Genomic DNA, 20244 nt, shown 5'->3' on the forward strand with positions numbered 1-20244 from the left:
ACTCACTAGAAAGGTGAAGATATGCAAAGGAACACCCAGATTACAGACTATAAAGAAAAAGGAGCAATTAGAGGTTTAACCCGTTAACAGTTTTAGAAAACAAAATACAGTGCAGGAAATCATTACAGAAATAATGAAAGACTGTTTCTCTGAGATAAAAAAATGTCATAAGCTTTGAGGTTGAAGGAACCTTTTCTCTTTTTTAAATTTTTTAAATGAAAAATGCAATTCAAGCTCAGGAGTCCAGCCTGCTGGACCAATTCCTGCCTCCGCCGAGTGGTCAGTGACCCTCCAGAAAAGGAAGCCACCCACCCTCCGGGGTGGAGGGTTGAAGCAGTCACCACGAGTAACGCCAGGCCAATGACACACGGAGTCCTGGTGGAAGTTAAAGTATTTATTGATGTGTTTAAACTCTGTACATTCTCCACAGATCAGATTAAGGAGTTTGTAGGTGAAGTTTATCTGTGCATAGTGGGAAGAGACATGGATGGGTAAAGGGGAGGAAGAAGAAAAAAAACATCACAGGGAAATAGAAAAAAAGATACACCACAGGTTACCAGAACCTTCTGAATTTAAAAAAAAAAAAAAAAGGAAAAGAAGCAGCTGTGAGCAGCAACATCAACTACACAAGCATCACAGAGACTCATGTGAACGAAACAAAACTTTCGGAGCTTCCATGGGGTCTACAGGTCATTTCGTGTACAGCTTGGAACATCCACCTTCCACAGAAAAGCACACCTCCCTGGTTCTCCCCGGGCCGCTGGCCGTCTCCTCCTGCCGTCTTCTCCCAGTGGATGGTGCGGACCAGTGCCTTGGCGGGGGAGGGGGGCCAGGGATTACCCAAAGAGGAAAACTGCACATCTAGACATCACTTGGGAAGGACGTGCGTGGTCAGAAGCTACGGCGAGTCAACGGCAGACAGAGGAGGGTCGCCAGGTACCAACGACAGGCTAACTTCTGTGGAAGAACTGGATTGAGAAGGAGCGCAGCAGTGGGCCTGCTCTGCACACACAGGCTCGCTGAGAGATGCTGAAGCGCAAATGCTTGCTCTGAGCACCTCTCTGGTGACAGGACTTGTGAGAAGACACCCTGGTACCCAGCGGCGGGAGCACCAGATCTCCGAGAAAGGGTCCTTCAAAGGCATTTTCAGAGGGGATGGTGATGTACTTTAAGGACCAATAATAACAGCTCCTGATTCAGCTTTCTCAGTAACTTTCTGAAAGCCCATTTAAAGGGAATACTGCCTCTTCTTCTTCATTTTTTTTTTTTTTAAATAAAAATCAGGACAGTGAGCCTTAAAGAGTTGGTTTACACAGTGCAGCTGGAACAAACGGCCCGCATGTAGCATGTTCGGTCTATCATTGACAATCAACATTTTCCATTTCAATAGAGAGCATGTGTGAGATGATATAATAGAAGTGAGATTCCTGATTAATTTAAAAAAAGAAAACTACATCAGTCAAATATCTGCAATAGATCATTTGTTCATTTAAGGTTTATATATCATATATTGTTATATTAACATTTTTTCGCCCATTTAAAAGAATGGAAATTGTGACTCTACAGTAGTACTTTATAGTCTTAATGCTCCAGGAGATCTGAGTGTCGAGGAACTCCTCTGGAAGTCACTGTCGGTCCATCGTCCATCCAGACCTCTGGACGTCTGCTGCCCGCCCAACCTCCCTCCACTGGCGCTGCGCTTCCCCCGCTTAAATCTGCATCTGCTCCAGGTATTTGTAGGTTGGGTTTTCGTAGCCATGGTTCTGCATCTTGCTCAGGTGACGCTCTTCTGGGGTGAGCATCGGGTCGACCTGGAGGAACAAAGACGGCGGTCACTGTGAGAACGCAGGAGAACATGCCAGGGTGTCAGAAGACATGAACTGTGCGATCCCCGGGGACCACGGGCGCAGGCCAGACAAGAGCAGGCAGTGAGGACCCAGCAGGAGAAGAGAAGAGGGTCGGGGGCTTCCCTGGTGGTCCAGTGGTTAAGAATCTGCCTTGCAACACGGGGGATACAGGTTTGATCCCTGGTTGGGGAATGAAGATCCCACATGCTGTGGAGCAATGACGCCCACACGACCCAACTACTGAGCCCTCGAGCCCCAACGAGAGCCCTCGTGTTGCAACAACAGATCGCACGCCCCAGTGAAGACCCCAGGCGTCGCAACTAAGACCCAATGAAGCCAAAGAAATAAAAAAAGAAAACTGGGGGGTATCGGCGCAGGAGCTGGGACGGAGAGTTCCGCTTCCAGTGGGAAGGGGCGGCAGGTGCCATGTCGGGCTGCGAAGGTGGCAAGAGGCCCCTGAAGCCACCCAAGAAGCAAGCCAAGGAGACGGACGAGGAGGGTAAGGCATTCAAGCCAAGGAGATGGAGGAGGAGGGTAAGGCATTCAAGCCAAGGAGAAGGACAAGGAGGGTAAGGCATTCAAGCCAAGGAGACGGACGAGGAGGGTACGGCATTCAAGCATAAACAGAAGGAGGAGCAGAAGACACTGGAAGGGCTAAAAGGGAAGGTCATGGGGAAAGGACCCGTGGCCACAGGAAGAATTAAGGAATCTGGCAAACAGTAAGCTGTTCCTTGCGTCCGAGGCGGTGAGGACCCTTAGTTCCATTCCTGTACAGACATCCGCATTCCCTGCCGTAGCAGCTGCTACACCTCTAGGTAGGATGAAGTATTGTCCTGGAACTTTTTGTACATTTAAAACTTTTTATTAAAAAAAAAAAAAAATAATAATAATAAAAGAAAAGAGGGTCAGAGAGGCCAGCCTCCTGAAACCTAGAGTCCACGTTGGAGGGAACGGTGAGCTGAATCTACAGCAAGTCTCTGCTCTGCCGTGTCTATGAGGGGCGGCCTGGGCGAGGGCGAGCCATGCCAGCAGCAAGACCGGATGGCCTCCAGTCTCCTCCAGCTCCAGAATCCTACCACCTGATCAGGGTCCAGGAGGAGGTGAAACCAGATAACTAAGTGCATTTGGACGAATTTTCCCAACCGCATTCTATTCCTTACCATATTCATTTTCTGGAATTAAGACACCGTGGGCATTCCCACCGCCCACTAAAAATTAGTGCTAAGTAAACAGCTCTGAATACAAATGAGCAAAAGACGGATCAGAAAACAATCTGGTCTGGCTCTTTCTTTCCGAATTTCCTGCTGCTTTTTTTCCCCTATTGAAAAATAAGAGTGTTATTCCTCTTTCATATTTTTAAGACTCAGTTCACTCACATAGCCATTGTTACCTGATCTGTCATATACCTACCTGGTTTGCTCCTTAGAAACCAAGTCAAAAGAAGCAAACTAATAATAAATAGATATTAAAAAGTTAAAAAAAAACAGCATTAGCAGTCCTTCATTCTCAAACATCTAACGCACCTGAAAAAAAAAGGAAACACTAAGGAAACAATTTGAGAAAACCATTTTCTCAGCATAAAATGCTCTTAAGACTTCCTCACATTCACAGTCAAAGCCCAAATTAATGTTAAATGTTGGCGACAGCCCTTTTGACAGGTCAGCTTAATTCAGCGGGAGCTGACTTCCAAGACGGCAGCCAATACCACAGTGATTAAGCTGACGCTCGGGTCCTGTCCAGCTCGTTGACGGCTCACCTCCACGATGCCATGGCTGATGCTGCCGTACTGCCTCCTCCTCAGCATCACTAGGCTGATGACGATGATGGTGGCGATGGCCACCGCGACGACCAGCAGGCCGATGAGGGCGCTGCTGCTCAGGCTGAAGTCTTCCCGCAGTGGCCCTACAGACTCCTGAAGCAACAGAACAGACAGGCCACAGGGGGTAAGAGACGACAAGCCCGCGGGGCGCCAGGACCCTGCTGCCCAAGTGGTTATCCAGGTGGGGAGGGCCCCCATCCTTTCCCTCCAGGGACAAACCCAGGTCTCCCGCTTTCAGGCTGATTTTTTTTTACCAGCTGAGCAACAAGAGAAGCCCAAGAATATTGGAATAGGTAGCCTATCCCTTCTCCAGCAGATCTTCCTGACCCAGGAATTGAACCGGGGTCTCCTGCACTGCAGGTGGATTCTTTACCAACTGAGCTATCAGGGAAGCCCTTCCTTTCCCTTCATGGGGATGCTAATCTTTCTTATCTGAAAGTACAGGAAAATGGGGGACGCGGGACCTTGATAACTTTAGATAGCAGGTGCTGCTCTGTCTTCCCCCTGAACTGGGAGGGCAGGAGAGAAAACAGCCAAGGCTGACCTGAGACCTGCCATCAGGTTTTGGAACAAAACGCATACCGGTTCTTCCTCGAGGCCTCCAACTCTCTCAGCGTTGAAAATCATTTCCTTCACGTCCAGGGTCTCATCAATGACCTGAAACAGCGGGGAAATGTCACCAGCTGAGTGGGAGGGGAAGTTTAGCATATGGGTAACTACTTCTTCGCTGTTCCACATACCATTTGGAGCAGGGAAACAGACACTGGATGGACACCCAGCAACCCATCAGTTCTGCCACGTTTCCTAGGTCCACTCACCAAACTCCTTAACAAAGGAGCAGGACTGGGTGCAAAATTACCGTACAGCAGTTGGTCTTTTAAGGGCTGTCCCCTGCCTTTTCCTTTAAGTGACCATTGTGGAGGTATTTCAGGACAGACTATCCAGTAGCCATGTTCAAATATCAAACTCAGTTAAGGATAATCTAGAAACATTAAGTGATAAAAATGCTAGAAAAATAATTAGCAGGAGGTATAAACCTCAGGCAGCTAAAGAACCAAATGTGATTCTATTCCACTTCAAGTTATTAAATCTACTCATTATAAACAGCCTCTCACATTTGTTCATACCCATAGTTGCAAATATTATTTTCCACTGTATAGCAAGAGATGAGCTACTGCTGAAAGAATTGCTCCATCTCATATGTAGATGCTGAAGAACAGGGCACAACTGTTGGGGCAGTGGGAGCCTGCCCTGTGCTCCCCTGTGGGCATGGACACGTTGGGGTCCAGCAGGGGAGTGTCCGATCGTTCTCAAAGTTAACTCGGACACGGAGCAGGGAGAAGCGGCTCACCATGTTCTCATCCACTTTCTTCTTGCTGTTGATCACTTTCTCCTCAGCCCCGATCAGTCCTCCGTCCTGCTCTCCTAGTGCGGATCCTGTGTGCAGAGAGCGCTGCTGTCTCCCAAGGTGGGCTGACCTCACGTCCGCCTCACAGAAGTGGCAGACTCCCTCCTGAGAGTCAGGGAGCCCCCACGGCATGCCCCCACCCCCGGCTCTAGATGTGCTACTTGCTCCCATCCTGGAGGATGCGTTATGCTCCACAGGGATGAGGGACACAGGACCGATGGGTGTCATGGGACAGGAAGAGGATGTGGTGCTCACTGTGTAAGCCTTCAGGAGAGAACACGCTTTGAACTACAAATAGAAACTGGGTCTAAAGGCCTTCCAGCACCAAAAAAACCCTCGACCCCTCTGTGGTATCACCAAGCACCTACTACCCCCACTTGCTCCTTTGCCATCGGGGCTCCGAATGGAAGAACTGTCACCCCTGCACGCCCACCTCGAGCACCGTCTTTCTGCTGAAATGCCCTCCCTTCCCTTGTACCTGCCCATCTGTCCTTCAAGCTGCAGATCTTTTGGGGAGACATTCCCAGGTCATGGTACTTAAAAATCATGTGTGTGATGACTGGTCTTGTTCTGTCTCTCACTATGCTGTAACCCTCCCGGGCCTGCACCAGACCATCACATCCTGAATAGGAAGGAGGCGTTCCCTACACAGGGAGATTTCTAACACCAGGCTGGACAGCACTGCTCCATAAACAGAGCAAGAATGTCAACTGTCCTCTTGTCAAGGTCAGACATCGCCTGAGCCAGCGTCGCCTGCGCGTGGCACTCCGAACGACAGCAAGAGCGAGATGCAATCGTCTAGTTTTTGCTCCAAAGCATGTGACTTCCAGCTCTCTTTGAGTGTTTTGTTAATAATAACAAACACAGTGCTATAGATGCCTGTGACCTGAACCTTTTACAAACAGATCAACCCGGCAACACACGTGGCATTCTAAGGCGACCATGGCAGGTGAGTCAGATGCCAATATGGGAATCTACAAAGCTCGCTGTCCACGGGCTGCTAGAGGCCCAGCCACGGCAAAGCTGTCCAGCTTACAGCCAGACTTGGGCTGGACCCAGAGCCTCCAGTCACTACACTGCAGCTTTTGAACCCCTGGCCAGCTGACACTTCACTCATTAGAATGCAGCCAGAAACCAGGCAGCTTTCGCCCCAAAGTGTTCATTTTAAAAGAGTCTCACAACTTGATTCGAGGGCAAGTTAAAGCAGGGCTGGCTTCTGTAGCCTCAGAACGTCAATGAAATAGTAAGGCTGTATTTCAGCGCACAGATGCTCATGACCAAGCCCAGTCAATTCGAACTGCTCCTCCCATCCCTCTCTCTCTCGTCAGAATTTCAAAGGTCCTAAGGGCAGGATCCTATTTGAAAAATGTGGCACTGAACCAATGGACTCAAAGCCCTACTGCCAGTGTGCAGACTGTCCTAACACTTTTTTTGGTGGTACAACCCATGTGTTTCTTAAATGCCGACCAAAACCACGTTGGTTATATAGATTGAATAATCAGGAGACGTTAAGAGACCAAAAGTTAACGTTTAAACTATTCCAGTGAATAACAGCTGAAGCATAAAGGTGAAAGCCAGTTAGACTTTTAGAAAATTCGTCTTCATCTAAACACATGTGCTGCTCAGAAGAATGCCCTCCAGTGACGGAGAGGAACACCCAAGGGAATAAAACCAAGCTCACACACCCTTGTGTTCTGAAAACCAACACACACACCACCCCCAACCCTTCAGCCGGGGCGCAGCACACAGAAGTCAGTCTGTGCGTCCTTGTTCACAGAGACTCTGAGACTGGGCCACCCGCCCACCCAGAAATGCTGCAGCCACACTGCGTTCCATGAAATAGAAGCACCGTGGGCTCGGAAGACTGAAGAAGCCAGGTTCAAATGCTGGCTCCTCTACTTCTTCAGCTCATGACTTAACTCATGGAAGCTGAGGCTTCTTCAACTGCCGTATCTAGAAAAGAAAGTTAAGACCCCTACCTCCAGTGTGTGCAGTGGGTTACACAAGATCAAGGTTGCAAGCCTGCAGCCTGTGCCCACATGCAGTTAACTTTGTCTGAAAACTGGACACTTATTACATCAGGAGTTCACTTGTCTCAACCTGTTTCACCATCAGCTTCTACCATGTCCTAAAGGGACACTACATCTCAGGGCACATGAGACAGCTGGAAACAAAGACACCTGGGCATGGACAAAAAGCAAGGGACAGCTAAGAAGAAAGGGAAAAGATGTAAGTGGGAGCGGCAGAGAAAGAGAGGTAAAATAAAATGACTCTCCACCTGACCACAAGTGTGTTTTTACTTATGCCAGCAATTGGAAACCAACCCGTTTAAACTGGATATACTTTTAAAAGTCCACCCAGATTAAAAGGGTTTATGAAGAATCTACTTTGGTTGCTCAGTACTCAGGTGCCGGAGGTCTGGCTGCACTGGCTCCCCTCACAGCCACATCTAAAGGGATGAGGTGGAAGAAGTTAATGATGGGATGAAGCAGAGCATGAAACTTCAGGGCAAATGCAGGGAATGAAGGCCTTAGTGGGAACATCTATGACAAACCAACCTTTCTTCATTGGGTGGAACAACTCCGGCTGAGAGTCTAGCAGAAAGGAAAGCAGCAAAAACAAAACAGCACAAGAGGAGATTAAGGAAAAAAAAAAAAACGCCTTCTTTCAAAATTCCTACCTTAGACCTTCTGTGTAACATAAACAAAAAGCATGCTTTCTTACAAAAGGGGCCTGCACTTCCCCATAAGCAAACAGCATCGTGAGAGCTACAGCAAGATTGGAGGGGAGGGGAAAAAGGCAGGTGGTCTTGGGTCTCTCGGGAGGGCTTCTGTGAGATTTCTAAATCATTTAGCTAGCCCCAAGTTATCTTCCTGAGAAAGTAACAGAAACACAAGTTATTCCTCGTCGTGGTTTTCCGAGGAGACAAGGTCCTAGTTCACAAACATCTAAGATGCCCCCGCCAGTAACAAGCTATGAAGCAGGGACCCTTGCAGCCCTGCAAGGGTGCAAGGGTGGGGGTCTGTGAGGGAACGGAAGGGGAATGAGGCGGCACCTCTTTGGCTCATTCCTCGGATTCTCTTGTACTATCAGAGGCTCAGCTGTTCTGAGTTGGCACCTCTGAGACAGTAGGTTTAGAAGAAGACACTTGTGTTGGGGTCTGGAGGCCGAACTGGATGCCCTTTTCTTGGGCTTCTGTGGTGGCATCACTGGATCTGGGCCCAGGACTCAGGACTGCCTCAACTCAGGCTCCAGTCCTTCCTTCCCACCTATGAGCTATGTGACCCTAGGCAGACACTGACGCTCTTTAAACCCTTGATACCCAGACAGGAACACTTCCAGTCCCTTCCTGAGAGCATTATTTTGGGGAAGACAATATACAGGAAAGCATCTGCATACAGAGGCTGGAGTGTGTGGGGGCCCGGACATCGGCGGCCACTGTTTTTATCATCAGCGCCATCGGCTGCGACAGCAGCAGACAAATATATGGAAGCTGACTGCACACCCTGGCCTCAGGGCCTGGGACCAGCAGCCTGTTTATTTCTGGTACAGACTCATGGCTCTGAGAGCACACTGCAGACCTGGGAAGCAGCAGGGAGCCTCCCATCGCCTACTTCCCAAGACCGTGAGGAAAAGACAAGGACAGCCTAGGACACCAAAGTGCTATTTAAGCTGCAAAGGGGCCTCCACATCTAGGCCTCACACGCTGGATGCAGCTAGTGGCCACGGACAAACAGAGGGCTTTAGGCTTTGGTCTAACACAAGGGAGAAACACCACAAACTTCTGAGGTTCTGAAGGTGCCCCACTCGGAAGGTGCTTGGAGGACCCCATCCCCCTGACACCCCCACCCCTCCCTTCATCTGATTTCCATTTTCTAACCACGTCCCTCCCTGCCCTTGGTCCCACTGCTGGGCTGGCCTGTTGCGCATACGCACCTTCGTTCTCAGGCAGGGATGGGAAGGGATGGAGGGAGTGGAATGGCGGGATCTCGTCGCTCTCCTCCGAGCTCACCCGCACGTCCACGGGGGTTTCTGAGAAGGAGGAGCTGAACTGGTCCATGTCGGCTCGCTGTTCTTGAAGCAGTTCATCTGATAAAGACAGACGCCCAGGAGCCATGTTTTCAGAAAGATATTGTTTCCTGGCACAGGACAGCCTGAACGGGACTAATCTGGTCGGATGCGAGCTCTGTTTAAACAGGAGTCTCACCAGTTCACAATTCAGGCCACGACCTGTTCCTCTCACCTGAGGGTGCACCTCTGACTCTGTAGACTGCAGAGCCCCAGCACTGGGAACCCCAGGGCTCGTTCCTGAGCACCCCTCTCTCCTCTAGCAATTCACTCTGATTAAGTGGTTTCCTCCAATGACACAGGTGTAAATACCATCTATGGATCATGACCCCCACATCTGTGTCTTGTACCTATAGCCTGGAGATCTGGCTCATCTAACTGAGAGCCGATCACTTACTGTCCAAGGGCAGTTTCCATTTTAACAAGTGAAGACCACACTGTACCTCAGCACTGTTTGGCCCCACCACCCACTCAGCTGCTCACAATGAGAACCAGGGCATATCCAGTGCTTTTCTTCCCCTCACCCCCTGCCCCACCCACCCCTGTTCACCCTTCCTCTGAAAGGCACCCTTCAAGTCCACCCACCCCTCCAGCTCCTCCCATTCCTGTCTCAGGGCACTCAGCCAGCCCCTCTCCCCTGGATTTTTACAACTGCTTTCTGGTGACTTCCAATTTTCATCAACCCTCGACACAGCAACCTGGTAATTTTTTTTAAATTCACATTGTTTTAAAAAAGCATAATCCAGATATAGTCACTCGCTAGTTTAAAACCCTTGAGTGACTTTCTGTTATCCCAGAATAAAATCCAAACTCCTTGATTTTGCTAAAATCTCTCAACTTCAGGCTCTGCAGTCATCACTTCCTGTGCTTGCTGTTTTCCTGCTGGGGGGTCTCTGCAGGGAGGGCTCCTTCTCATCACTAGACCAACCCCCTCACTCCACCCGCCCCCGCCCCAAGGCAGCCTGACCACCAGGCACCTCCCCAGCCCACCCTTCCACCTCCAGCACAGGACACCCCCTCCCACGGACACTCATCTTCCTGTCCTCTCCTCCTACAACGTGAGCTTCCGGAGGTCTGTCTACCGGTGCGCGTTCTGCTCTGCGACACACAGTAGGCACGACAAACGTTTGTTGAATAAATGAAGGGAAAGACCAGAAGAGGGAGAGGAAGTGAGAATGGTGTGAACAGGTGCCTTGAAATATACCAGCAGTTACAGAGGGGAGGGTTAAGAGGACGCATGCCCAGTCCCTTGCAATTTCACACCCTAGGTTTCTCTTCTGGTAACAAGAGTCAAGGTCAGTGAAACTCAAGGCTCTGTGGCTGCCAGCCCAGGACTTGACCACGTGAGCCTGTGCGCACTAATGCCCAGCCTCCTTTCTCTAATCCGGCATGGTCTGACCTTGACGCCCACAGCTGGCACCCACCGATTTCCTGTTGGATCTCTTGGGCCACATACGGGACTTTGTAGAGCAGGGAGAGGCTCTGGTTCCGCCGTTCTTCAATCACATGGAGATGCGTCATCACCTGCGAGTACGAGGTGGGGGGAGGCGCTGTCACCAGAACAGCCCGGCCTGCCGGACACCCACACGCTCTACAAAGGCCTGTGCTCTCCAGCAAAGCAGCTGGTCAGAGGGGCAGTAGGACTTGCCCCCCCCCATATTCACTGACCACTGCGGTGCAAGAACATGGGGTATTGACTCTCAGTGACTTAAGGATTCATCCACACGGAGTGCTCCAAGTTAAGGGAAACTTTAAAAAGTGTCATTACCCGACAGTATAGTTAAAAAAAAAAAAAAAGAATCCGAATTTGCACAATGTCAGACACTCAGGAAGGTTTTTCTGAGTGAAAGAGGAAACCAGTTGGTCGGTTTTTACCACTGGCCAGACTAAATGAAGTAACGAAAGAATGAAATCACTGGTTGAAAAGTAGATTTGCGGGGTGGGACCATTCATGGAGTGTGCTTAGTGAAGCAGCTGCTTGAAATGATTATCACTGTAAGCAAGAGGACAGGTGATTCCTGTTTAACTAAACGGGGCTTCCCTGGTGGCTCAAGGGGTAAAGAATCCGCCTACCATGCAGGAGACAGGTTCCAGCCCTGGGTCAGGAAAATCCCCCTGGAGGAGGAAATGGCCACCCAGTCCAGTATTCTTGCCTGGGAAATCCCATGGATATAGGAGCCTGGTAGGCTAGAGTCCATGGGGTCACAAAGAGTCAGACATGACTGAGTGACTAAAACTTTCACTTTAACTAAACAAGCTATGCCTCCAAACCTTCACACTGAGGTATAAACAAACCTGATTTAACGGGTGATAAACAAAGACATATCTACCATGTCTTCCATGCTCATTTCTTTTCTAAATGCAAAAGTTCCAAAGTAGTTCATCCAAAAAAAGAGGGGAAAAGGGTCATTAAAGTGGTCCCTGAATTTCAGAGCTTTTTATGGTGGAATTGGAGAAGGAAATGGCAGCCCACTCCAGTACTCTTGCCTGGAAAATCTCATGGACAGAGGAGCCTAGTAGGCTACAGTTCATGGGGTCGTAAAGAGTTGGACATGACTAAGCTACTTCACTATGGTGGAAATAAGATTTGGGCTACCTCCGCCCCTATGACACAGTGAGTGTGAGGCAGGTGGCCATAGACCACACAAGGTCCTCGAGAAGGCTAATCCCACCAGTTACACCTGCCGCCACCAAGCTGTTCCTCAAGGGGGCGCTCTGAGCCAATGGATTAGTTATGTGGGCTTGAGGCCATTAACGTGAAGGGTCAAAATGAAAACTGAAGTTAAATGGAAAGAGGCTTTTATTGTAGATTGATGTCTCTCTGACCTTTAAAAGCAAGGATGAAAGCAATTTAATTTTACACTCGCCATTCTTTCAATCAAGTAAATTGATGGGAAAGCACTAGAGTCGAGTTGAGTGCCTTAGAGAAAAAATGCAGATGCAAAGGGGACCATCAGCTGCCTGGTGTGGTCTCAGCAGCGGGGACACTGTCGCAGTCAGAGGATGGTTTCCTCGAGGACACGACCAACCGCAGGCGGGACACTGGGCGTCAGGGGTTTTGGAGGACCCCCTGGAGCTGCAGGGTGAGGGGGCAGTCCATCACCTACGCCTCAAGCCAAAGTGCACGGGATCTAAGAGGTTCGGCGTGGTCGGGGTTTTCTAGAGTTTACATAACACGACGGGGAATAGGCAAAGGCTAGTGTAATCTGGGGGCTGAGCTGCCCTAGAATTAAGGGCTTTGAGCAGACGGTAAACAGCACGCAGCACAGATGCTCTAAGAAGATGCTCCGCCTCTCGGGGCCCTCACGCGTGTGGCACCTGCCTCCTGGCTCGAAGGTTTACTGACCACACTGACCGAGGTCTTATCTGTCCTGCTACTCTAACCACACGAAACAGGCTGCTTCTCTGTAAAATACTTCACTATAGTCTAGTTTTCTTTAAAAAAAAAAAGAAAAAAATGTGATTACACTGAAAAAAATCGAGTAGACCTGAAAAATTCTAACCTCTTGTCAGGATGCAAGCTCCCCCGCCTGAGCTTTCTGGAAGCCGCCCAAGGTCTGCTGGGCTTTCCTCCTCCTCTCCTACCCTGTCCACCTTCAAACACAGCCTCAACTCCAGGCCCAGCAGAGACCCCGGGTCCCCAAGTCCTTCCCACTCTTTAGGAGCCCCATTTCTTTCACTGGCTGAACACTCAGCTGCCAGGGTGGGCTCGTATGTTAAAGGACAATTCTTCTCCATCTTTACAGCTCACATAACTAACGCCACACAACTGTGAGCTGCTCAAGGGCACACAAGGATTCAACTGTGCAGTCAGATACTGGAGCAGAACCAGGCAGTGAATGCGGCTGGAGGGGAACCACACAGGGCCTCTGGGAAGTTCCCCCCCAGTTACACCACACAAGCAACAGGAGGCGGGAGGGGACAGGTCCCCAGCCTGTGCACACCATGTCCCCACAGCCTGCAGAGCGCTGGATTTAGAATACGGAAAGTAATAGAGGAAGACCACTTATATCATTTCAAGGCCCTCCAGGAAAACTAACAGGCGAACTGTTTTAAAGGAAGCTAGCGGTCTTGTAGGCAACTTCATTTCTATGAATACAAGAGAGTAAAACTCAAGTTCATATACAGACAAAACCAGAACGAGAAAGCAGGTCCAGAAACAACCTGCTTTCAACCTACAGATGAGTGCACAGACTGACGGGATACAGCAGGGGACAAGACACGGGACCTAACGGCATCCAAACAACAACGAAACTGTACAAGACAGTCCCGTTTTAAGACGTGCTTGATATAGAGTCGGCCCAAATATTTGTTCAGGTTTTTGTACCATCTTATGGAAAAACCCAAATGAACTTTCTGGACAACTCAATGTTTGCCTAGAAAGAGATTTTAAATGTTAATTCTAGTGGTACCCTTAACCAGTAATAAACTGAAAGAAACTGACTTATCTCGCCAATACAACTATCCATCTCTAAGCTTCCAGAAACAATTTAAATAGAACATACTTAATATTAAAAAGTATGGGATACATATGTTTACATTTGTACCTTTGCAAAACCCAGCTCTTGGACCTACTGTCTCTGGAAATAAAAGGTCATTCTCCGAGGACTAATTACAAGCAGCACGGGCCAGAGCGGTCTCCCCGCCGTCTGCCGTACCTGGGACCTCATCTGGGCCGCCTTCTCGGGGTCGACAGCCAGCACGTGCTGGTAGTGACGGAGGGTGTGGAGGCGGTCTTTGTTCTCAGCGCGGACGTAGCGCCTCAAGGCCTGAAGGATGCGATGGGGCTGCAAGACAGAAAGGGAGTTTTCACGTCCAGAGACTACAGAACTGAAAACAGGCAGGAAAGTGAAGTTTTAAGAACTCACTGAGAATGTCAGCCTCAGCAAGGCACAGGAATGAAACCTGTACTCTTAAAAGCTTTCAGTTACCAAGTAATAAGAAGCTATCTTTCTAAGTAAGGTACCAAAAGCTAAGTTCCACAGTTACAGAGGCTCCTCTACAGACAGTATTTCCCAGAGCCTCTAGCCCACTTCCTCTTCTAGCCCAATCTATGCTGTTTCCTGAGCTCAGCATCTGCTGCTGTAAATACTCAGGACAGACCTCACTTGCTTAAGGAGGATACAGACAAACACCCTGTCCCTGCAGAGCAAGGCAAGTCAGAGCTGAAGGATCAAGTCTAACAGCACTGGCAGAAAAGAGCTGTGATATAAACTTGCTCATTGTCTGATTTAAAATAGAATTGGTTCAAAAGTCTTCATCCATGGGAGGCATGTTTTTATTCTTTGGAAGTAAGGCTACTATAAAAATGCAAAAGTTGGGGAACTACCGACTAGCACCCCGAGGTTCTGCTTTTCCACGGGAAGCTGTGTCTGCACTGCGGCGGCCCCAAGCCGGAAGTGGTCCCACACAGGCTACCCTGGGCTTTAGGGCTGGGCGTGCTCACCCGCGGAGGGTCGGACTGCAGGGCCGCCAGGTAGTTCTCCAGCGCCACCCGGCGGCGGTCATTGAGCATGGCCTCCACACGCGCCAGGTGCGTCTCCACCAGCTGCTGCTTCTCGCTAGCTGCCTCCTTCTCCAGTGCCTTCACCATGGCCTGGAAGTGCTGCAAGAAGGAAGGAACCACATGGGATCCATGCCCCTGCAGGCGTGCACGCACACGGGGGTGGACCCCATTCTGCCTCTCTGTGCCCACTGCCCCTGCAAGAGGCGCAGACTCGGGGGGGAGCAAGGGTCGGGTCTGAGGGTTCTTAGAGGTGACCTTGAATATCGTAGGGGTTGAGGGCACCAATCCTCCTTGGTCAAAGAGCCCGTGTAACTAACTTACAGTCGGCCCTCCCTATGTGCAGTCCCGCATCCACGGATTCAGCCAATCATGGATGGAGCGTTGCTGTGATGTCTACCACTGCAAATATCCATGTGTGGGGGGATCCTCTGTTCAAGGGCTGACTGTACTTCTCCGTCTAACCAGAGCACATAAATCTGGGTGTCATGCAGGCTCCTCAGCACCTCTAGGGATGGAAATTCCAGCACGCAGAGCCCAGGCCTGGCCTCTCCATGTGCACTGTGAGAAATGGAAGGCTGTCTTTCCCACACTGTGACAAGGTGCCCCCAAACCACAGACCAATGGGGGACAGGCCCAGCCCCAGGGCAGGCGATGCTGACCATTCAGACCATGTGGTGAAGGGCAGGCTCCCTGCAGGTGCCAGGCTAGGTCTGCAGACAGAATTTAAGGCTGGGGAGCTAAGACCCCCCACAGAGTGCATAAAGGGACACTCGTGGGTTTTCTAGGTTACTGGTGAAAAAGCAAAGGTGATCCAACAGCACGAGCAGAGAGATTGTGGCAAAACATAAACCCAAGCTGACTTAAACAGCAACCAGTGTCATGATCCCGAATCGGTCCTGTCAATTCCTGTCGACGCCCTCCTCTAGTCAAGGGGAAGACAGCTGCTGAGGTTCTAAGATTACATTCTTACATCCAAAGTTAGAGATGAACTGGTATCAGAGAGCTCTATTTTCTGCCTTGGACTTTAATTAAGTCTGCCAAAGGAAAAAAAAAAAAAGCATTCACTTCTGCAGAAAACAAGGAGCAGCCTAAGAAGGATGATGCCCGAGGACTTGCCAGGAGAGTAGAATAAACACAGCTGAGCAGAGGTTACTTCTGGGCATGAAAGGTGTGTGTGCTCTGCCCTGGGCTTGGGTTTCCCTCCACGGCAGGTGAGCAACTCCAGAGAACACCACTGGGAGGGAAAACGAAGCAGCGAAGACCTCCTTGTGACACGAACTCTCAATTAAAAGGGGGTGTCGACGGTCAATGTCCACCTTGTGGGGAGTCTGGCTCTGACCATATTCCGAAGGGTCTGCCTGGGGCCCCTCCCTGGAGGACATGTCTCACCTGAATGAGAGTCTGCCTCTCTGCTTTGGGGAGGTTCTTCGCTTGAAGTTCAGCCTCTTCCCATTCCTTCTTCACCTGGAACAAAGGTCAAAGCCACTATGACCAGATAATCTCTGGAACAATGGTCCCATTTTCTAAAAATACTGTGGGGCCCTGAACATGATGTGGGAAGGCACACAAGGAGCGCGTGCCCCACGTGCCCACGAGCTCAAGGTCTGTCCAGGGCGGCTGCCTCAGGAGGTGCTGGCGTCAGTGCCCCTCTGCAGGAGCCCCGTTTCACGGCTGCCTCGTCCGTAACCTTGGGTGCATTATTTGCCAGACTCTGTGCCTCAGTCTCCTCACAAGAAAGGGGAGGAGGGCTAACACCTGCTTCTCAGAACAGTAACAGGTTTCTCCCAGCACACAAGACGTGAGGCTGCTGCCCAGACCTGGCAAATAGTCCCTTTTCAGTTTTCTTTCAACCCTTCTGAGTAAGTCTAGGAGAAAGCTGCACTCACGTGGTGCTCCTGTTGCTCTGATACTTCCAACTCCTTTAAGGAAAAGAAACCCAGAGACTCAGACCTTCAGCAGGCAACAGTATCTAGCCAGAATGTTCTAACACTGCTTTCATTTAATGTACTAGTATCGTTACTCTCTTCTAATGGTAAAAGATACTAGCTTTCTACTTACAATATTGATATAGAGTTCCCTTTTTCAGAAATAAAAAACTTTAAAAAAACAAACAGAACGTAATGTTGACAGGAAGTGCCCCATGGCAGAATGGAACTAAAGCCCTGGGAGGGGTGACTCCAACATCACAGAGCTGGGGGAGGGGTGGGCACCAGTCCCATCCAGGGGACAGTCTCGCTCACACTCACACGCCTCACCTGAGGAGGTGGTGTCCCTTTGCTTCAACTATGAAGCCCTGACAACACAAAGATAAGGGGCCGAGATTTACCCTGTCCATCCGGTTGCGGTGGCGGATTTCCAGCTGCTCCTTGGCCTTCTGGAAGCGCGCGTGCTCATTGTCGTCTGCAGAAGTCTCGAAATACACGTCGACGTCATTGGTTGGCAGAGGAGTTGGGGGAACTGAAACAGAATGACCGGACGGTTCTCTCCGGGGCCCGGCCCGATGCTGAAGCTGCACGGTGCTCGGGACGAAGCCCAGCTGGGCCCGCTGGAGGGACCGGTGTGTTCGGCACCACCTCAGGGGGGTGCGCCCATTTGGCGGGACTCCGCCCTGTCTTCCTTACCCAAAATCCAGCCGCCAGGCCCATCTGCACCTCTGCACCTTCAGAACCAGCGAGGTACCTACTTGGGACTTCAGGGGCAGAGAAGGGAACACTTCTTACCCTCCCTCAGTTCCTGAAACCTTAAAACCTAAAATTAACTACCTGACCTGCCCTTCTGGTCACTGAGTGCATCTGACCAGAGACAGGGCTGACGGCAGATGTGCAAAGGCACTGCAGGGCTCAGGCTGCCTTTTCTCCAGCTATTTTTAGGTCACAACTCACGCTGGGCCACTGATTCAACTGTATGTTCTCTGCACACAGACTGGGCAGAGAAAGTCCAAACACCCCAGCTGCCTCTGTTTAGCTTTCAGTCCCACTGGAGGACCCTCAGCCCAGGCCCCCAGCAGGGACAACACGTCTCACAAGGACTCGCTGTGAAAGTGAAGCCACTCAGGGCTTTTCCATCCATGACGCTCGAGGGCCTCACCTGGCCACCACCCAGAGAATAGCCCATTAGAACAAACACTCCGCATGCCTAGTCCAGGTTCCTGATGGCCCCAGGCAGCCGAGTGTCTGCACAAAGGAGCTTATCTGCATCCAGGAGGTGGAGGCGACAGGTTTACTTAACCTCTTAAGAAATACCTGTGGCGACGCTGAACACCCCGACTCACTGGGGATTTCCCAGGGCAGGGAGGAATGTCAGGCAGCCTGCTCACACAACTTGTTCTGTCGGTCACACTTGAGAGCCACGTGGACAGCAAAAGCCAAATTCAACAAATTTCCATTCGGAGACAAACTCACCCGATTTCCAGAACCGCGTAACTTTAACACAACGTGCGAGCAACTGGCAAAATGATGAGCGTGAGCACAAGCCAGCCAGCCACTCCACGTGCTTCTGTCTGGGCATCTCCCTTTTACCCTCTCACTGAGTTTTAAACCTAAAAGCTATGGCTCAAAGTTTTGTCAAGAATATCTGGTTCCTACATTAAGTTTAAATAAGGTCTCAACAGCCAATTTGCAGACTGTCACTAAGTCAGAATCTATATAGATTGCTTCAGAAACCACGTTCCCCATGACACTCAGGAGAATTTCAAAGTGCTGAAGTCCATCCGTGCCAACAAGCACGTCCCTCAGTGATGTAGGCCCGCAGCTTAAAGGCTTATGTGTTGGAGACAGAGCCTTTGGTTCATATCACTGGGCCGGATAAAGATAATACAAGCGCAAGCTGCGTCCACCCCGGAATGAAAGGGCACAGGAGCAGCAGACCTGGAGGTCTGGTTCTGAAGACGATGGACTCGGACCCACAACCACATGCCCTCTGTGTGCAAGCTAACGGCCCAGGAAGCCAGCACACCCGCAGGCGCTGGTCCCTTTCAAGGGACAGTGACGCTACCATCTTCCAAAGCGCTCAAGTCAGGGGCTCCATGAGTGCTCGGACACACTGCTTCCCCTTCCACAGTAACAGGAGACTCCGGTTCTGCAGACTTCAAAGCCGTTCATGCTCTGACCACCTGCCGTCGCCTGGTGTCTCTTACTGCCCCATCAACATTTGATCCTTTGGGTAAAGACTGCGCCTCACATTCAACATGATCTTTAATGACCCTGATTCCTCAGGCTTCCGCCACAAACAATGCTTTCTTACCCCCTTAGTTTAAGGAGTTTAACAAAGCAGGAAGAATCATTGTAATTTCTAGCTCTGTCTTTCCTGAACGAAAAGTTTCTGCCACTGATGTTCCCTAAAGGCTCTTTTTTTCCCTTTCATCTTTTCAATGATTTCAAATAAAAACCCCACAGAGCAGCAGCTACAGTGGAAGCACTAATAGTATACCATATCGTATTAAGAGGGAACAAAAGGGTCTGAAGGAAACCTTTGAATGAAAAGCCATCAGACGCTAGAGCCAAAAAATTTTTAGAGCAAATGACCAGGACCGGCAATGAGTGTCAGAATCAGAAGGCAGAAGGGTCTGTCCAGCCAAAGGGTTTTCCTACACATGGGTCAGAACTGCTCCAGATGAGAATCTTCAACAGGAAAAGGGCTAACTACGAAGAAAAGCAACCTATTGATGTCTGAGTGAACCAGACTCCACTGAACGCAGAATTTCCTTTGTGACCAAAGAAAACAAACCAAAACTTCCCTGTTCCCTAAAGCTCTGTGTGACCCAAGGTCCCCTAGAATACTGGGGAAACAGTCACCACCGTTTGTCTGCAGAGCAGGCTCCCCGGAGTGCATCAAGATGTTCCAATGTTCTCAGCGTCCCAAAGTGTCCTTACTGTCACCTCCTTGGAGAGCAGGCGTCCCCCTTAGCGAGTGTGCATTGTGGGGGTTGGCAACAGGGCTGCTCAAGACCAGAATGAGGGACAAAGCCTGGACACGAGCATGTGCAGAACTCATGGCCTATCCGAGTGCCCTTCATGCCTTTCAGCATCTGACAGCAGAGGGCAGGGCCTCCTTCCCAACCAACACAGGGGCTCCCAAAAGGGCAGGCCCCAGGCTCTCCCCTCGGGCAGGGAGGGAGCACCACCCCTCCGCCATCACCTCCTTCATCACCACCATCACCTCCTCCTCCTCCTCCTTCACCACCACCACCAAGCCCACAGCGAGCACAGGACACAGAAAACTGAGCTGACAACTGCCGACAGAAAAGCAGAGCTAGATCTAGAAAGCACAGAGAGGAGGGCAGACAACCAACAGTGACACCGAGTGGGCGGGGAGCACCACAGACGCGGCCACGAGGACGCACGCCGGACAGGACTTACTCATCGCTTTACACACAGCCATACAATAATCCTCAGACTCAAAATTGTTCCTGTTGCCGCCGCAGCCGCCATATATAAAGCGCACGCACTTCCCCTTGGAGAGGTCGAAGTACCAGCGGGGCATCACGGCCCGGCACGGCCCCGTCAGCGCCTCCTGGGAGCAGACAGCTGTGTGGAAATGGTCAGAAGGTCAGCGGGGCAGAGCAGCGGCTTTGGGGGCTCACAAAACTACAGACCAG

At 50.4% G+C, this 20244-nt stretch overlaps 1 protein-coding gene across 5 annotated transcripts in view; it reads right to left on the reverse strand.

The window, feature by feature from the left end:
* Positions 1-379: 379 nt before the first annotated feature.
* APLP2 (amyloid beta precursor like protein 2) overlaps positions 380-20244 on the reverse strand; it is a 62370-nt gene continuing 42505 nt past the window's right edge. The window contains exons 7-17 of one of the 5 annotated variants that reach the window (XM_055581169.1): positions 20006-20173; positions 16975-17105; positions 16038-16112; positions 14589-14747; positions 13801-13929; positions 10567-10666; positions 9011-9163; positions 5018-5103; positions 4249-4323; positions 3604-3759; positions 380-1811 (exon numbers count right to left, since the gene is read on the reverse strand). In XM_055581169.1, the coding sequence (XP_055437144.1) occupies positions 1710-1811; positions 3604-3759; positions 4249-4323; positions 5018-5103; positions 9011-9163; positions 10567-10666; positions 13801-13929; positions 14589-14747; positions 16038-16112; positions 16975-17105; positions 20006-20173 (1334 nt within the window). In that variant the 3' untranslated portion in view covers positions 380-1709. Of the gene's footprint in view, positions 1812-2687; positions 2927-3603; positions 3760-4248; positions 4324-5017; positions 5104-5145; positions 7669-9010; positions 9164-10566; positions 10667-13800; positions 13930-14588; positions 14748-16037; positions 16113-16974; positions 17106-20005; positions 20174-20244 lie in introns of those variants that run through there. The other 4 variants (XM_055581168.1, XM_055581171.1, XM_055581170.1 and 1 more) reach the window with 4 other exon arrangements.

This window comes from Bubalus kerabau, chromosome 5, assembly GCF_029407905.1.
Source record: "Bubalus kerabau isolate K-KA32 ecotype Philippines breed swamp buffalo chromosome 5, PCC_UOA_SB_1v2, whole genome shotgun sequence".
NCBI lineage: Eukaryota > Metazoa > Chordata > Mammalia > Artiodactyla > Bovidae > Bubalus > Bubalus kerabau.